This window comes from Bombyx mori, chromosome 3, assembly GCF_030269925.1.
Source record: "Bombyx mori chromosome 3, ASM3026992v2".
Taxonomy (NCBI): Eukaryota; Metazoa; Arthropoda; class Insecta; order Lepidoptera; family Bombycidae; genus Bombyx; species Bombyx mori.
This window is the reverse complement of record NC_085109.1, coordinates 3,814,631-3,829,480: the sequence shown is the minus strand read 5'-3', so window position 1 is coordinate 3,829,480 and position 14,850 is coordinate 3,814,631. Positions and strand designations below refer to the sequence as shown.

Genomic DNA, 14,850 nt, shown 5'->3' with positions numbered 1-14,850 from the left:
GTATATTTTGTACTCACAGTATTTGGCATATTCTGCTTCTAGTCTGTTTTATTTTTTTTTGTTTTTTTATTGCTTAGATGGGTGGACGAGCTCACAGCCCACCTGGTGTTAAGTGGTTACTGGAGCCCATAGTCATCCACAACGTAAATGCGCCACCCACCTTGAGATACAAGTTCTAAGGTCTCAAGTATAGTTACAACGGCTGCCCCACCTTTCAAACCGAAACGCATTACTGCTTCACGGCAGAAATAGGCAGGGTGGTGGTACCCATCCGCGCGGACTCACAAGAGGTCCTTACCACCAGTAATTACGCAAATTATAATTTTGCGGGTTTCATTTTTATTACACGATGTTATTCCTTCACCGTGGAAGTCAATCGTGAACATTTGTTGAGTACGCATTTCATTAGAAAAATTGGTACCCGCCTGCGGGATTCGAACACCGGTGCATCGCTTCAACACGAATGCACCGGACGTCTTATCCGTTAGGCCACGACGACTAAAAAATTCTAAGACTAAAAAAGTCTGTAGGGTTATAGAGCTATCACCTTGCTATCATCCTACTTACCTCGGCCCCAAGTTCAGTTATGTTTCTTTGAAGTTATCGGCAGTCGATATTATATTTCAATTGTGGCTTCAATTCCATGCGGCAAGAAGTTGGACATGTATTACAAACAAACTACGATTTCCTAATTTAAGAATTATTATTCAAATAAAACAAAATTACACAAAAACAATAATTATCAAACTTATCTAACGGCCGTCTGGTGTAGTGGTAAGTGACATGGTCGCTACACAAGGGGGTCGCGGGTTCGAATCCCGCCAAGGGAAGATATTTGTATGATAAATAGAAATGTCTTTTCCAGGGTTATGGATGTATATTAAATATATGTATGTGTATAATAAAAATCCTACATTTATTTCCGTTATCTGGTGCCTGTAACACAAGTTCTTTACGAACTTATCACGGGACCAGTTAAATATTTATATTTATATTATTATTATTATCACAATGAACAAAAATCAGTGGTGGTTGATCCACATTTTGTCTAAATTATGAATTATGTTTTTCATTTTGTAAGTAATATTCATGTAAGTATCCAACAAAATCTAGAAGAATTATGAATTACTAGTCGATTTGTTATTCATTCTATTATATTATTTAAAACAGCAGTATATACAATAATATATATAACAACACAACATACAAACGGGGTTAACATAAAGATAAAATTATACAGAACAAATTGAGCACGACAGATTAAAACATTGTCTTAATAAAACAACCTCACAATTTTGCTTTCAAATAGTTATGAATCCATCCTTTACTATAAACACAAAAATGTTAAGGAAATATGTATATTTCCACTAAACACAATTAAAAAATTATAGGCCGAAATAATTAGGCTATTCTTGCCCTCTCAGTTCACATAATTATGAACAGCAGTTTTAAAAATATCTACATAAAATTACTAGAATACAGAGGTTGGACTAAATTTAATGTCTGTTCTCCACAATCCAATTGAACCACCCTTGAATGTTGACATGGTGCTAAGTGCTGTGTTTCCTCTTCTCTCCCAAAAAATACAATGTTATGAATTTGATAAGAAACATCAATTTCAGCATCTTCGTCAGAGAGTTGGGGCACTGGAAACCCATGTGTGTTTGCCATGTTATGCAATACAAGCTAACAATTATGGTCTTGGCCATCATATGATGATCATAATGCAGTACTCTATGTACCAACAAGCATCTCCAACTGGCTTTCAATACTCACAATGGTCAACAGTGTTCCTGGTATGACAATAAACATTACTATAGTACTATATATTAACAGCCTTCCCAGTTTTAAATATACTTTTAGATTGAATATTATTTTGTAGTCAGGTTACTGAGACAGAGCTCATGATGTTTTACTTGCCTAAAAACAAAACTTTTTCACTATTATGGTGCAGGTCCTGCATACGCATATTCAGTTGTGATAAGCCAGACAAATGTATCATGAAATGTTGCATCAATACTTAAAATGTTAAGATCACTATCACAGATCTGAAAAATTTAATTCTTTAGATAAGTACTATCAAATGTTTGTTATTGTGAAATGGCTTCAGCAAAATACTATTTGCACATTCTTGAAATGATAATGCTTGCGGTTCTAAAACCTTTCTTCATATACAGAAGATCTCATAAGTGCAAATGAGTGCCATCTATACACCCCGAAACCCCAGGAAAGCCAAATTTATTGTAAAACCTATAATGAAAAGAAATTTATTTACTATTATATTATGTTTTCAATCACAAAATTATTATTGTTCAAATATATATGTACTATAAAAATAAGACAAATTTTGAATTAAAAAAAAATTATGTAGGGAAGATTAATGGTGGCCTGAAGGCCTTTCCAGTTTCACCAGGACTTGACATTTCTCAGAACTCTGTTTAAAATATAGCTATATATAGCTAAATATAGCTATAGTTATAAAGCTTCAAGAATATAAGTAACTGATCTATATGATTGACTCATGGAAATTGTAAAATCAGTGGAACTCTTGTGCTCTATACTATAAGATAATTATTTAACTTACACATTTATAATAACTTGTGACCCATTGTACTGTTTGCAGAAACTTTAAATGTTTTAATAAAACTGGAAGATTGTTTAATGCCATAGCCACTTCCCTAATGGCATTGGATTTACTACAGTTTAACTCAAAATGCAAAAAGCTCATTCCCACAGGTTTCTGGTATGAAATTTTGCAATGCTGTTAACACCTGTATAAACAAGTTATTTAAAACATTTAGTTAAGAATAAATCTGAAATCAAAAAAACAATGCTACTTTTGAAGACAAGATTTTGTGAATCTTTTATTTTCTTCATTATTTACACATATTAAAATGATAAATTGAATATATATAAGTACCTTGCATTTTACTTTCTATTCTTGTTCGTCTTGATGATCTAGGTTATTAACGGCTTTAATTCAGAGCACAATTGTAAATATTGATGTTTCGAAATTCTGTAATGTGTTCTGAACAAACTTTCCGATAGATTAAGGGGTCAGGCTTGATCACGAAGACAGCGTCGCAAACGCACTAATTCGTATGTATCCGACCTAAGTTCCTTAGACTCCAAAGCCCCATTTATTATTTGAGCTCTGTCCATAGTACATACCTAGAAGAAATATTAATTTGTAAAAAATAAACTTTATAACCTCAACATTATTAATGTACTTAAATTGCCCAGCGTGGTATTTAATGTTAATACTATGGAAAACACAAAAGCAAATAAAGATCTAAACCAATTACACTTACCTAAATCAAGTTAAAATAATTTAATTTCACAAATTTTACACTTGCAGATAGTTAGCAACAATTCAGCACCAGATACAAAAGGTGTCGCAAATTTGACAAACGAAATTGCTAAATATCTGCTGTTGTGTGGCACACAAAAGCATCCGTAATACCGACTTTAGGCCAGTTGTTGTTAGTTGTATGGAAAAGAATGCACTAAAGTTTCACAAATCGCTCTGCAGAGGCAGCACTAGTGATGGTCCGCTATCTGCTTTTTTGTTGTAAGTCCGTAATACGAAATGGACAGTTGACAGCAATATTTGCACAATATTTGTCTTCAGCTAATTGTCTGCGAAATACGTGATACAGCTGCGGGTCTCTCACTAGTTTTCTATACTTATCACCAAAACATGAAATACATAAACATTTAACGGCCGTCTGGTGTAGTGGTAAGTGACATGGTCACTACACAAGGGGGTCGCGGGTTCGAATCCCGCCAAGGGAAGATATTTTTGTATGATAAATATAAATGTCTTTTTCAGGGTTATGGATGTATATTAAATATATGTATGTGTATAATAAAAATCTTACATTTATATCCGTTATCTGGTACCTGTAACACAAGTTCTTTACGAACTTATCACGGGGCCGGTTAACGTGGCGTGATTGTAAGTAAATATTTATTTATTTATTTATATTCGAATTTCTAAAGCATTTTTTATTATTATTTTACACAAGAAATAACGAATTATTAATCTTAAGATATGAATCTTATAAATCAATCAATGTATTAGGCGGTTATCGCTGTAGCAAAGGTGGTAAAGCTAGTATTGATAAAAGATAATTCTCATTGGGGACAACACAGACACGTGAGTAACGTAATAGTATGAAGTACGCAATATCAGTGATTGTAAATAATGCATATTATTATACATGATGAATAATAGATAACGATATTGTTTTGGATGTATGTAGGTAGATTTGAAGTATGGACGGTAGAGGTAAAGAGCACTATCTTATAAGGAGGACTTTTGAAGTCGTCGTGGCCTAAAGGATAAGACGTCCGATGCATTCGTATGTAGCACCGGTGTTCGAATCCCGCAGGCGGGTACCAATTTTTCTAATGAAATACGTACTCAACATATTGTTCACGATTGACTTCCACGGTGAAGGAATAACATCGTGTAATAAAAATCAAATCCGCAAAATTATAATTTGCGTAATCACTGGTGGTAGGACCTCTTGGGAGTCCGCACGGGTAGGTACCACCACCCCGCCCATTTCCGCCGTGAAGCAGTAATGCGTTTCGGTTCGAAGGGTGGGGTAGCCGTTGTAACTATACTTGAGACCTTAGAACTTGTATCTCTAGGTGGGTGGCGCATTTACGTTGTAAATGTCTATGGGCTCCAGTAACCACTTAACACCAGGTGGGCTGTGAGCTCGTCCATCCATCTAAGCAATAAAAAAAAGAGGAAAAGTTGAAAAAGTTCTCCTGTAACCAGCAAGTTATTGTTGGAAGGCTCAACAAAACAGCGCTAGTGTAGGAAGTCGAAATGATATGAATGTACCAGTTTTAAACAAATTGACATGTGCTTAATTGAAGTGAAGTGTGGTTACGGCACTATTTATGAAATCCTTCCACTTTTATACTGGTGATAGGGCCTCTTGAGAGTACGCGCGGGTAGGCACCACCACCTTGTCTATTTCTGCCGTGAAGCAGTAATGCGTTTCGGTTTGAAGGGTGGGGCAGCCGTTGTATCTATACTGAGACCTTAGAACTTATATCTCAAGGTGGGTGGCGCATTTACGTCGTAGATGTCTATGGGCTCCAGTAACCACTTAACACTAGGTGGGCTGTGAGCTCGTCCACGCATGTAAGCAATAAAAAAAAAGGCTTGCCACTACGACGCATCTTCAATTGGCTTCCTTTCAGTGGAAACTTTTTAATATAGTAAAATGGTGCTCCTACTTGTAACCTCCATAATTTGAAGGGACAGGGCATCGTAATGATGAAGTAGACGAGTACTGCATTGGCAGTGGGGCGTATTGTAATCTGGTACGGGTACGTATCGCGACTGCCTATGACTGGATTCTTGTATTGATCCCCATGGGCTACGGTACCAATAAAACACTAGTATTAAATAAAAAAATATGTATGTAACCTCTATACGATTAATCTTAAAAGACGTTAATATGATATAAAGATGACATTGCTAGAATTTCGAATATTGAAACATAAAAACATTAGAAAGAACATTAGACATATAAAAGCATTTTTGAAATATTAAAATATAAAAAGATATCAAAATAATTTAAAGCAATAGCTTTAAATATTGTTTCTTTTTATAAGAGCAACTCAGTTTGTGCTATAGTTTTACTAAGCTAAACTGTATTTTGATATAAATAAAATAATACATTATATGTATATAACGAGATCACCGCGGATAAGGATTTTACAATGCTATTACTGTTATACGATATTGATAACTTGGATTTGAAGAGAGCTATAGGTTATACTAGCCAGTAGACGCTCACAAGCGAAGCTTGTTTTCAGTAATAACGCATTTTAAAAAAAAAAAAATTTCAATGTTGTACAAGGCAGTATTCCCAAGTTGTGTACAAAATCTATGGACTATTTTTAAGTTTATAATAGGACTTGTAAAAAATAATATTTACCAATGTAAGGCTGAGTGTCACTTGTCTCTGGTCACACAGTTACTACCTACATTTAACGATGTTTCACTGATAATTAGGGTAACAAGAAAAAAATTATGCTATTATTGTTATCTGTAAAATTGAAAATTTTATGTTTTATCTCATCCTCTCTCATATCAATATCACAATTGAAAATTGCAAATAAAGAATCGTATAGATGAGTTTAATTCAAATTTCATATTATATAATTTTCTGACATATTTTTTATACTTGAATAAATATACAATTAAGCTTTAGACAATGATAATGAAAACTAACATCCTAATCAAACCGCATGTTAAATTGTTATCTGTGATGATATAAAGACAGGTCTTATTCTAGCTTTGTATTTTAATATATTATAATTATGCATTACAAATTTATAGTGCATAATTTTGTTCTTTGCATTGTTCACTATTACGTGATAACCATTTTTTCTTTTTATGTTAATGGCAGAAGTTCTTAAGCAAACACTAAGCTATAGGGGTCATGTTGACGTAAAAAATGGTAATGTTTAAGATTTTAGATAAGCATTCATATAAATAATTAAAACTACTGTTAAGATTTAATCTCATTAAATTATGTTTACGTTTATTATATGTACCTGCACTACTGTATCACACATCATCAACCTTATTAAGAACTTTCCTAAATTAATAATAATTTACGAATGTTTACTGCATTACTATTTGGTCTATGCTTTACATAGGTTTTTTGTTAATATTTAACATTATTAATTACATGGTAATATTTCCTATCACTGGGCTTGGATTGGTTGCATAACAGGGAGAATAATTTAGTCAATAATTAGATTATATTAATTACTAGCGGATTGACAGATATTGTCCTGTTCTAAATCTGAATATTTCAAAACTTTTTTTAACAAAAAATAATTAAAAAAGGTTTTTTAATGATCAAATTGTGAATCTAAGCTATTCTCGAATTCATAAGAAGAAACAAAAAATTCACATCAAATTGGTCCAGCCGTTTAGTAGGAGTTTACCAACTCCACACGGAGAGAAGAATCCTACCTATATATTAAACCTTAAAACAGACAACCCTGCTAACTTAAGTTTTTACCTGTTAACTAAAATTTTGAAGAAAAGTCCAGCATTGTTAAAACATTTTATAGTTATTTACTTTTATTTTTCATTACTTTAAAACATTGGTTTCAGATCTTATTTAATGAACATATTATAATATTAGTTATTTTGTGTTTTTATATTGACTAATCAGCACGTTTTCATGCTATAATCACCTGCAATTAATCAGTATAAGTACGATGATGCACATATTATGCGAAATAAAACAACCTAGCCTAGCATCATTACAGTATATTCACTAGCAACATTTGCATATCAATACATAAAAAAAAGGTGTAATCCTATTTTGGCAATATTACAATTTATTACTGCATATTGTTTTTGCTGGGTATTGCCAACTTTACAGCCGCATTGGATACAAATAATTATTTATGTTTATTAATATTCTCATGGTATTAAATTATATTTTTTTATTAATCACTAACCTGATGTTTAGGTATCTTGGAACATATTTTTCTGTTATTAGCAGTGTTATCAGAAGGTGGAGGCTGTGTAGGAGGTATTCCTACTCCCTTTGAAGATTGGAGTCTCGTTTTTACTACTTCTAATGGACATGTTACTACTGCACCTGCTGTACCTGCCACCCTGTGAAGATTATTTATTAAAATCGATTTATTTATTAAATATCTATGAGCACTTATAAACATCAGTGATTGCTCATAATTTTCTTTAACATGTTCATGTTTATGCAACCGTTTAATATATTGAATTTTTATTAGCAGAAAATCAGAATAGTTACAAGGTATAAGAGAATTAATACCCATGCCAAAAGATCATTAATATAGTAACATGGTCTAAATTAAAAACAATATTCATTTGCTAAGTTTCATCATGCATGCATCAGCATGTCAATACTTTTGCACTAGTAGGAACCATAGTATCTGCTAGTATTTTTTTTTTAAACATCTAGGACCTAATCAGGAATACCATCAGTGTATCTATCTAGTGATAACTATGTTGACATTAAAATTCTCCTGTCTTAAGACAGATTCATGTAGGAATGAAATTTTCATGATGAGTTAATATAATAACACTAAAATTTTGTCTTTGAATTCAGCTAATTAATCATGCACTGGTTCAAAAGGTTCTACAGTTGGGATTGCAAATACAATTAAGATTACTATCTCATGCCCGAATGAAGGTGGTGGCAGCCTTGGCACTGTGGTTTTTAAAGGCTCTAATGGACAATTAAAACCCATTAGGCACTAAGATCAGCTGCCTATATCTTTTTAAAAACCTAAACCTTTTTTAAATTACTGTATCAGGAGTCTGCAATTATAGAATATGTATGTACATAATAATATATTTTGTACATTGAGTTTATATGAAACAAGTGTACTAAATTTCGAAAATAACATTGTTTTCATTTTATGTTACTGTCGAAAACAGTGAAGAGGTGCACTGTTGGTAAATGTATGGTCACTAGATAAGATTTACGTGAGGATTACAACATAATATTATGGTATTACAAATTTTAATATCATTGTTTGTACTTTGGAGCCTTCCCAAATATTTACAATACGGGTGTTTAAGCTACATGAGAATAAAAGTTCAAAATTTGAAACAAACTAAGGACTTACAAATAAATCCATTAATCTTGCTATACAGCTTTAAATTTAAATAAAATATATCACACTTTTTTGAGACCAATATTTTATTTACGTAAACAACGTCTCGCCACATGTTCGCAACGGTAAGCAACTAGATTAAATTTCAAGATAAGGTGATATTCTTTAGCATTTGGTATTACGTACTTAACAATTTACAATTCACTCACCCGCCCGCCACAAGATGTATCGCTGTATCCTTTTGAGACATTTTAGGAACCCCAAAATAATTACATGACTGCAAATTGCGACTGTCTATAAATAAACAAAGTGCAACACCACTGAACGTACACTACATACAGTTTATCTTTGTATGTTCGTTAAGTACACAGTTAACTCGTACGAATTGAAAAGCAAAATGAATCTCAAACACTATATTTTTACAAAGATCTGATTTGTTACAAGTATTTATATTAAAATCAGTAAATGTAGTAAATCTGATTTTCTTTGCCGAAGGAACTGGTCGTACTCTTGAGTATTTACGCACACGTTTTGAAGTAGTAACATATCACAACAAGACTCGTTAACGCACACTAGTAAAATTATCCAAAACGTACGTGACTCTGACTGACTACGTGACTGACGTCTCGACTTGCGAGACAAGTCTCAAATCCAGTGCTCGAATCAGTGTATTTATTATCTATGTCTCATCGTCGGCATTAAGAACATAGATAATAATATTAATATTTTTTAAAAACTCTGCGGCTTGTATTTTAGAATTTTTAATAAAGACTTGGTAATGTCACTTCTGAAACACTCTTCCGAACATTAATATAATTTGAGAGCGTTCCTTCGATTTTTTGAAAATGTTCTTGTTTTTTATTAGTGGTTTTAGGTAAGCTAACTCAGACAAGTTTATCTCTAGATCGGAAACTAATACACCATGGCACAGTTTTATTATTATTAATGTTTCTACTAAATGGGTGGAGTATTCATGGATATCACAAAACAATATATCGCCACATTACAGAAGTTTAAGCGATAAAAAAGTTAAATTTCAGTCACTGTGACCGAAATGAACCAATGATATGTCATGTACGCTATTTCTTGTTTTAGTCGATTGGTTTCTTTCTTTACTAATATAATCATAGATTATACCAAATAATAAAGAACTAAAAGAAAGATTGGCTGCTGGTTATGTATAATCTTTGTTATCTGTGTATTGTGTTATGGGTGTATGTTATCTATGAATGTAATTTGCAATTTTCACGTTGCATAATTTCATCATTTTTAATTCCGTGAAGTACATTTAGTAAATTCTAAAGTTGACCGGTTTCCTTTTTATTGAACTTCTTTAGTCATCATGTTAATGTCACAAAGGATTGGATCATTGATGTGAGTAAAATGCGAGTAAATTTTAACAATCAATATAATTCGGTTAATAAATTTGCTTTAAAATATTATTTTGAATACAATTTATATGTTTAATCAGTCGAGTTGCCGGTGCTTCTCGCCAGAAGCATACTTTGCCAGAGCTTCCGTACGAGTACAATGCACTGGAGCCGGTCATTAGCCGTGAAATCATGAGTCTTCATCACAGCAAACATCACGCGACTTATATCAACAATCTAAACGTTGCTGAAGAGAAACTCGCACAGGCACAAGCTAAAGGTTGTACTTGGTATAAATTTTCTAATTTACTAAGTCCGCTATAGCTAAGCCATAAGAAATTAGTTAAACATTACATTATTTTCACATAATGTGTGTTCTTTTATAAGTTACAGAAATAACTGTAAATTACAGCAGCAGATACAAACACTATTCTAAATTTGTTGAGTGCGATCAAATTCAATGGCGGAGGGCATATAAATCACTCAATATTCTGGTTGAATCTCACTCCGTGTAAGACAGTACCCTCCTGTCCATTTTCACAAGCTGTTGAAAAGTAAAATAAATTTCAAAATATGTATATTGAAAGTTAATAAGTAATGAGTAGTCTATAGATACTCAAATGTAAGTGGTATTTAAACTTAGTATTAGGTGTAAGGGAATTATGACAAGCGGCATACAAAGACAGGTTGTCTACTGATTATATTTGATATTATAAAACTATACTGAAAATAAGATCTTGCGTTATTTTCACAGTAGAAATGTAATATACCATAATTAAAACCTGCTCTTGTGCTGGATTGTGTTCACCACGGGAAGAGTCAGCTGGCATTTTACTATAAATTATGTGAACTCACTTGTAATGTATTAGTGAGGGTGCTTCTTCTCCTTTTAATAAAAGGATTGTTAAGTGTAGGTTGTATAAAAACAGACATACAATTAACTGATTTGTTACCCAACATGTGTGCTAATATTACCGTAATCATAGATCAGTTCTATACTTAGCTTATTTCGTATTTTATGTTTCTTTGAAAATGATTCCCTTACACTCTACACAAAAGATTAATTCATTTTGGGTTGTTCAATATAGAAAATAGTTAGGTTTATTATTTATTAGTATTATTACTTTAGTAAAATTATAATTTGACAAGCCTTAGGATTGTAGAACTGTGTTTATCGGATAGTTTTTTTTTTTTTAGTCAGAATGCTTTTGCATTCTACCCTGCTTTTTGAAGTTCCGAAAAATGTAGATAGATAATTAGTTGATCCTCAGTCTTTCATGAAAAAGATGAATAAATAAATACTTATTCAAATTTATTACGTAAACTAATATTTAATGTAATATTAATATTAACCCTTTGGGTTCCAGAGGCTCCAGAGGTGACGATTACCAGTATAGCAATGTTTGTTTTTCTATCGGTGTTAAGTTTATACTCTATTCTACTTCAGGTGATATCGACACCATTATCAACCTTGCACCAGCCTTGAAATTCAATGGTGGTGGTCACATCAACCACTCGATCTTTTGGCACAACCTGTCACCAAATGGTGGCAAGCCTTCTGATGTTCTCACCAAAGCCGTTGAGAAGTATTTGATTTTGAATAAATTTTGCATGTTTTATTTTCTTTTTGCTTTATGTGATGGTTTTCTTGGTCTTTTAAAATAACAATCTAAATCCTTACTGTTTAATATTTTTAGAAGATGTTTGATCCTTAATTTTTTTCTTAAACTTTTGGAATATAAATAGAAACAAGCCTATGATAAGACAAAATTACCAATATGAGAAAATTTGTAACTACTAAAAGACATGGTAATAAATGTGTAATTAATAGCAATTGCACATCTATTACCATGTCTTTTGACCATGTGTCTACCACATTCTGCACTAGTTTAGAGAACAATATAATGGTCTGCCCGGTTTTAAGTGGTTGTCAGAGACCATAGACAAAACGGCGTTAATGTTACCATTCGCCCTGAGATAAAAAGACAGTCAATTGTATTGCAAAACGGCTTTCGCAATCCTAATATGAAAAAGTCAGACTGCTTCGCAAGGTAAATGATCAAATTCGCGGTAGGTACTTATGCCTGCAATTGACAATACACCCTAAAATAATGACGTCATTATCCCAAAGATCTTCACTGCTTGACTCAGGCCAAAAGTAAATTTATAAATTGTATGGGTTAAGCTTCTACACGATCTTATTTAGTCACCATAGAAGTTGTTTGTGAACCCGTCAGATAAGTATTGCTCTATAGGACCTGTGCCTCAGGTATTTTAACACTCAAAGTCAAAGACACGTTAAAATTAAATTATATTGTTATATCAGACCGCAATAATACCTAACATAGGTTATCACATTGCCTCCTTTGAAACTAATAAAATAGCATTTTTTTAATATGGAAATGTTTGCAAATTCACGTTTTTTTTGTTACTTGAATGTCTAAGGTGCTGTGTGTGTGATTAATTGTACTAACAAGTTTAATTTTTAATCTTGTTTTCAGCTTTTACCGACGATATAGGATTATCACTGTGAACTACTGTCTTAAACTAGGACTGAAAAAATAGCAATTTAGTTATAGAAATATATAGCATTTAGATAAAAAAGCATGTGGCTTGTGAATTTATTTATAGTTGGTACATTTTTAATTTTCGCTTTTATCGTATATCGTAGCTTATATCACTTGTTAGAATTAAAACAATTCATAGGTACTAGGTTACTACCTACTTGTTAACACTCGCAACTACGGGAGGATAAAAAAAAATGAGTCCTTTAATCCATATAAATAATCCTGAATCACTGTTTCTTTAATATATAAATAACTGTTCCAGAGACTTTGGATCCTGGGATAACTTAAAGAATCAACTGTCGACAGCTTCTGTGGCAGTACAGGGCTCAGGCTGGGGTTGGCTTGGCTACAACAAACAAATGAAGAAATTGCAAATAGCTACATGCCAGAACCAGGATCCTCTGCAGGCCACCACTGGTTGGTTACAAATAATTATGATCTTTAGAAACATCTGTATAATCATTAAATAAATGATATCATCACCTAACAAAATCATTTCAAAGTCACATTATTAAATTAATTTTAAAATTCATTAAACCAATAGGAAATATACGTAATCTCTATATATAAAAACGAATTCTGTTCGTTAGTCTCGCTAAACTCGAGAACGGCTGAACCGATTTGGCTAATTTTGGTCTTGAATTATTTGTGGAAGTCGAGAAGGTTTAAAAGGTTAGATAAATATAAAAATGCTCGGAATTAAATAAAAATAACAATTTTGTTTTTCCTTTGATATGTCCTCCGTCGGACCGATTCCTTTTGTTTGTTTTAAGTTTATTTTATACAAAAGTGTAGGTCTTTTATTTATCGATTGAGGCACTACGAAGTCTACCGGGTCAGCTAGATAATAAAAGAAGTCATTTTTCATGCACTCCTTCTCAGATTTTATTTGAAACAAAAAGTATGGTTAATTAAAACTCTCCACATTTCATGTTGATGATGAAAAGGAAATTGGAATATATATTATTACGATATATTGTAATTTATAATAATAAAGGGGAAGACATTATATTTGTTCTACTTTTTGGCAGTCATGGGGTGGGTTGGTTAGGGTTATACACGTGAATCATAAGTTATATGCATATTTCCTATTAATTTGAATGAATGAGTGTAAAGTTGATGTGCGTTGAAATGGTCATTTAGTTTGAAAAACAGTATTAAATTTATTTGTAGTCTGATTTACAATGTTGAAGTGTGCGTCATTACTAGCTGATCACACTGTAAACAATTACTATGACCAGATTCCAAGACGCTAAATAATATTGAAGTTAATTAAAGTGTTTTGTAATTTTATGTGCAAATCAAAAATTGACTTCATACATTTACAAATTTATTGGTTTCTGTATGATGGGGCTTGAGTGTATTTAAAATCTAGGATGAAGTGGTTCCTCTTTCTGGAGACATAGCGCCAGCGACATAAAAGGATTAAAAACAATCGTTTTCGACAAATAAATTTTTTGTTTTGCATTGCCCGTGATGTATTCTGGCAGGTTTTGCCGTAGGCAGCGGCTTGGCTATGCCCCTAGTATTGCGGAAGTCAATTAAGTCGGCCGTATGCGAGTTTGCCTGCAAGGAAAAAAAATATGCGTTTGATGCCTACTGTCAAAAAATGATTTTTGTATTGTTTTAAAGTTTGGACTAATGGTCCAGTAAATAAATATTATTGTACACAATAAGATCAATGAACCATTGTTGATTTATTTAATGATTCGTTTTTGTTTAGGATTGGTCCCGCTCTTCGGAATCGATGTATGGGAGCACGCGTACTATCTTCAGTACAAGAACGTTCGTGCCGACTACGTGAAAGCTATTTTCGATGTAGCCAACTGGAATGATATATCTCAGAGATATGAAAAAGCGCTCAAGTGAATAATTTCAAAAAAATCGGTTAAACCAATTTAGTTATTTATAAACGCTTTAAGACAACACATGGTGAATCTTTGTTAGAACAAGAGAATTAGTTATGTGATGCGAAATTAAATTTATTAAAATTCCTTATTTATAAATACGTTTATTTGCATTTTCTTATACCTTTATGGATTTTATGTGCCTACCTACACATAAGCTTGGCTTAATTAAAAACTGGATTTATTTGTAAATTACGGCAATGGCTTAGCAGGCTACGACGAAGTATATAAGTATTATTTTTTATTTTATTTTATTTTATTTATTGGGTACCAACATGTTATACATCAGCACAGAACATTACAGGTATCATATACATTGATTTCACACTAAATGCTAACACAATTACAGGT

The 14,850-nt window shown here is 32.5% G+C and overlaps 2 protein-coding genes and 1 long non-coding RNA gene across 10 annotated transcripts in view; 1 reads left to right on the top strand and 2 right to left on the bottom strand.

Moving 5' to 3' along the window:
• LOC101739170 (mitochondrial carrier protein Rim2) overlaps nucleotides 1–9,681 on the bottom strand; it is a 29,954-nt gene extending 20,273 nt beyond the window's left edge. The window contains exons 1-2 of one of the 3 annotated variants that reach the window (XM_004926251.5): nucleotides 8,865–9,681; nucleotides 7,513–7,672 (exon numbers count right to left, since the gene is read on the bottom strand). In XM_004926251.5, coding sequence (XP_004926308.1) covers nucleotides 7,513–7,672; nucleotides 8,865–8,905 — 201 coding nt within the window. In that variant the 5' untranslated portion in view covers nucleotides 8,906–9,681. The remainder of the gene's footprint in view (nucleotides 1–7,512; nucleotides 7,673–8,864) is intronic. The other 2 variants (XM_012690456.4, XM_062675225.1) reach the window with 2 other exon arrangements.
• On the bottom strand, nucleotides 685–5,600 carry LOC105842788 (uncharacterized). 4 transcript variants are annotated; one of them, XR_005246587.2, is made up of 5 exons: nucleotides 3,312–5,580; nucleotides 2,921–3,171; nucleotides 2,585–2,771; nucleotides 2,119–2,250; nucleotides 685–2,048 (listed from the first exon to the last, which is right to left on the bottom strand). It is a non-coding gene; the product is annotated as an uncharacterized LOC105842788 (long non-coding RNA). The 4 variants fall into 4 exon arrangements; XR_009976322.1 differs by having other exon boundaries at nucleotides 685–1,920; nucleotides 2,119–2,771; nucleotides 3,312–5,600; XR_009976321.1 differs by having other exon boundaries at nucleotides 2,119–2,771; nucleotides 3,312–5,599.
• An 18-nt stretch (nucleotides 9,682–9,699) lies between the features above and the next one.
• On the top strand, nucleotides 9,700–14,604 carry Sod2 (Mn superoxide dismutase). 3 transcript variants are annotated; one of them, XM_038018227.2, is made up of 5 exons: nucleotides 9,700–10,029; nucleotides 10,127–10,305; nucleotides 10,441–10,579; nucleotides 12,855–13,009; nucleotides 14,316–14,598. In XM_038018227.2, exons 1-5 carry the CDS (start codon nucleotides 9,998–10,000, stop codon nucleotides 14,459–14,461), a joined length of 651 nt encoding a protein of 216 aa, XP_037874155.1. In that variant the 5' UTR covers nucleotides 9,700–9,997; the 3' UTR covers nucleotides 14,462–14,598.
• Nucleotides 14,605–14,850: the final 246 nt, after the last annotated feature.

Coding starts and splice junctions, on each gene's coding strand:
- Sod2 (XM_038018225.2), top strand. CDS start 9,998: ATGTTAATGTCACAAAGGATTGGATCATTGAT. Junction 10,030..10,126: donor CAAAGGATTGGATCATTGAT/GTGAGTAAAATG, acceptor ATGTTTAATCAG/TCGAGTTGCCGGTGCTTCTC. Junction 10,580..12,854: donor TTTTCACAAGCTGTTGAAAA/GTAAAATAAATT, acceptor TAACTGTTCCAG/AGACTTTGGATCCTGGGATA.